The 1740-nt window shown below is 39.0% G+C and overlaps 1 protein-coding gene across 1 annotated transcript in view; it reads left to right on the top strand.

Moving 5' to 3' along the window:
* Positions 1 to 1740, top strand: part of PXDNL (peroxidasin like) — a 479104-nt gene that overhangs the window by 335629 nt on the left and 141735 nt on the right. The window contains exon 12 of the mRNA XM_059394566.1: positions 1019 to 1177. Coding sequence (XP_059250549.1) covers positions 1019 to 1177 — 159 coding nt within the window. The remainder of the gene's footprint in view (positions 1 to 1018; positions 1178 to 1740) is intronic.

Below are 1740 nucleotides of genomic sequence, written 5' to 3'. Positions count from 1 at the left end.
ATGTTTTTTTTTTTTTTTAAAGATTTATTTATTTATTTGACAGAGAGCGATCACAAGTAGGCAGAGAGGCAGGCAGAGAGAGAGAGGAGGAAGCAGGCTCCCCGCCGAGCAGAGAGCCCGATGCGGGACTCGATCCCAGGACCCTGAGATCATGACCTGAGCCGAAGGCAGCAGCTTAACCCACTGAGCCACCCAGGCGCCCCCATAATGTTTTTATATTACAAATATTACATACATGTGACAAACAAATGTTATAAAGATATTTGACAATCATATTTAGTAATCACTCTGGGGAGTAATCTAGGAATAAAAACTGTTATAAAAAATAAAAAGAAGGGGCACCTGGGTGGCTCAGTGGGTTAAAGCCTCTGCTTTTGGCTCAGGTCATGGTCCCAGGGTTCTGGGATCGAGTCCCACATCTGGCTCTCTGCTCAGCAGGTAGCCTGCTTCCCCCTCTCTCTGTCTGCCTCTCTGCCTACTTGTGATCTCTCTCTCTGTGTCAAATAAATTTAAAAAGAAAAAAATAAGAATGAAAAAACAATTCTTCTGCTATCCAAATTTTGCCTTGTTTGCACTCCATTAAGTAAAGAGTGGGGCCATAAGGCTATAGAAGTAGGTGTGGTTGGTTAGCCTGTGCAATGCCTCGCATCCAACCCGTAGGCATTTTATAGCTTGTTCTAAGAGTATTAATAAGGCACCATACACAAGGGTAATGCTGGAATAAGGTTAGTTTTGAATTTGCATTCTAACTTTGGAAAATAAAACTGAGGGAGCAAACATGAAGGTGTAGGAATTCATTAAGGGAGATGACCAGTTCTCCTACTTGGGGGCTAGTCAAGCTGGGTGCCCCGGTTTCCAGATGCAGTGTTATGGGGGGGGGGTGTCCCAGTATTGTGACACAGAGGACTTCCAGAGAGATCCCAACCTTTACCAAACACCCAAAGATCACACAGTAATAGCTGTCAGCTCTTTGAGCCATAACAGTGCCATACAAAGTATTTTGTTTCCCTCTTTGCAGGAAGGCAACTCTCTCAGGAAAGTCTACATACAGTTCTCTCCTCTGGAACTTTGAGAATTGAGCATGCAGCACATTATGACCAAGGCCAATATGAATGTCAGGCAGTAAGTCCATTGGGAGTGAAAAAAGTATCTGTCCAGCTAACTGTAAAACCCAAAGGTAATGTGTGCTGTGATGGGATTTACACAATTGAAGAGTGCCTCTTTATGTGTCTTTCACACATCCCTGGGTGATTTTATTACTTACTTAGTTTTTTTATTTTATAGGATCTAAGAAATTGCAAATTTTATAACTCTCTTCCAATAAGTCTCTTTTCAACTTGAGGATTTTATTTCTATTAATGTTAATTATTAATATCATGTTTTCTTCCAAAAAATATCATTTTGTGTTTTCTTACATTTTTTTCTGAACCAGATAATTAGCCTTACCTGCAGAGACTAGCTCACAGAAAGATAAATTTCTCACACCTGATCGTTTGAATTTTGGTCTTATAGTGATGTATCTTTTATGCTTAGGGGTATTGGGAATATACTGCAGACACTTTTCTCCAGACACATCATGAAATACAGTATCATAAATAGTATTGTTTATCATTGTTTATCATAAATAGTAATATTCTGATATGAGGTTGGGTTATTTGTCAATAATATATCATCAACTGACATGTAAAAAAAGAAAGAAAGAAAGAAAGAAAGAAAGAAAGAAAGAAAGAAAGAAAGAAA

The sequence above is a fragment of the Mustela nigripes genome, chromosome 3 (assembly GCF_022355385.1).
Source record: "Mustela nigripes isolate SB6536 chromosome 3, MUSNIG.SB6536, whole genome shotgun sequence".
NCBI lineage: Eukaryota > Metazoa > Chordata > Mammalia > Carnivora > Mustelidae > Mustela > Mustela nigripes.
The sequence above is the reverse complement of the archived record's forward strand: the minus strand, read 5'-3'. Positions and strand labels throughout refer to the sequence as shown.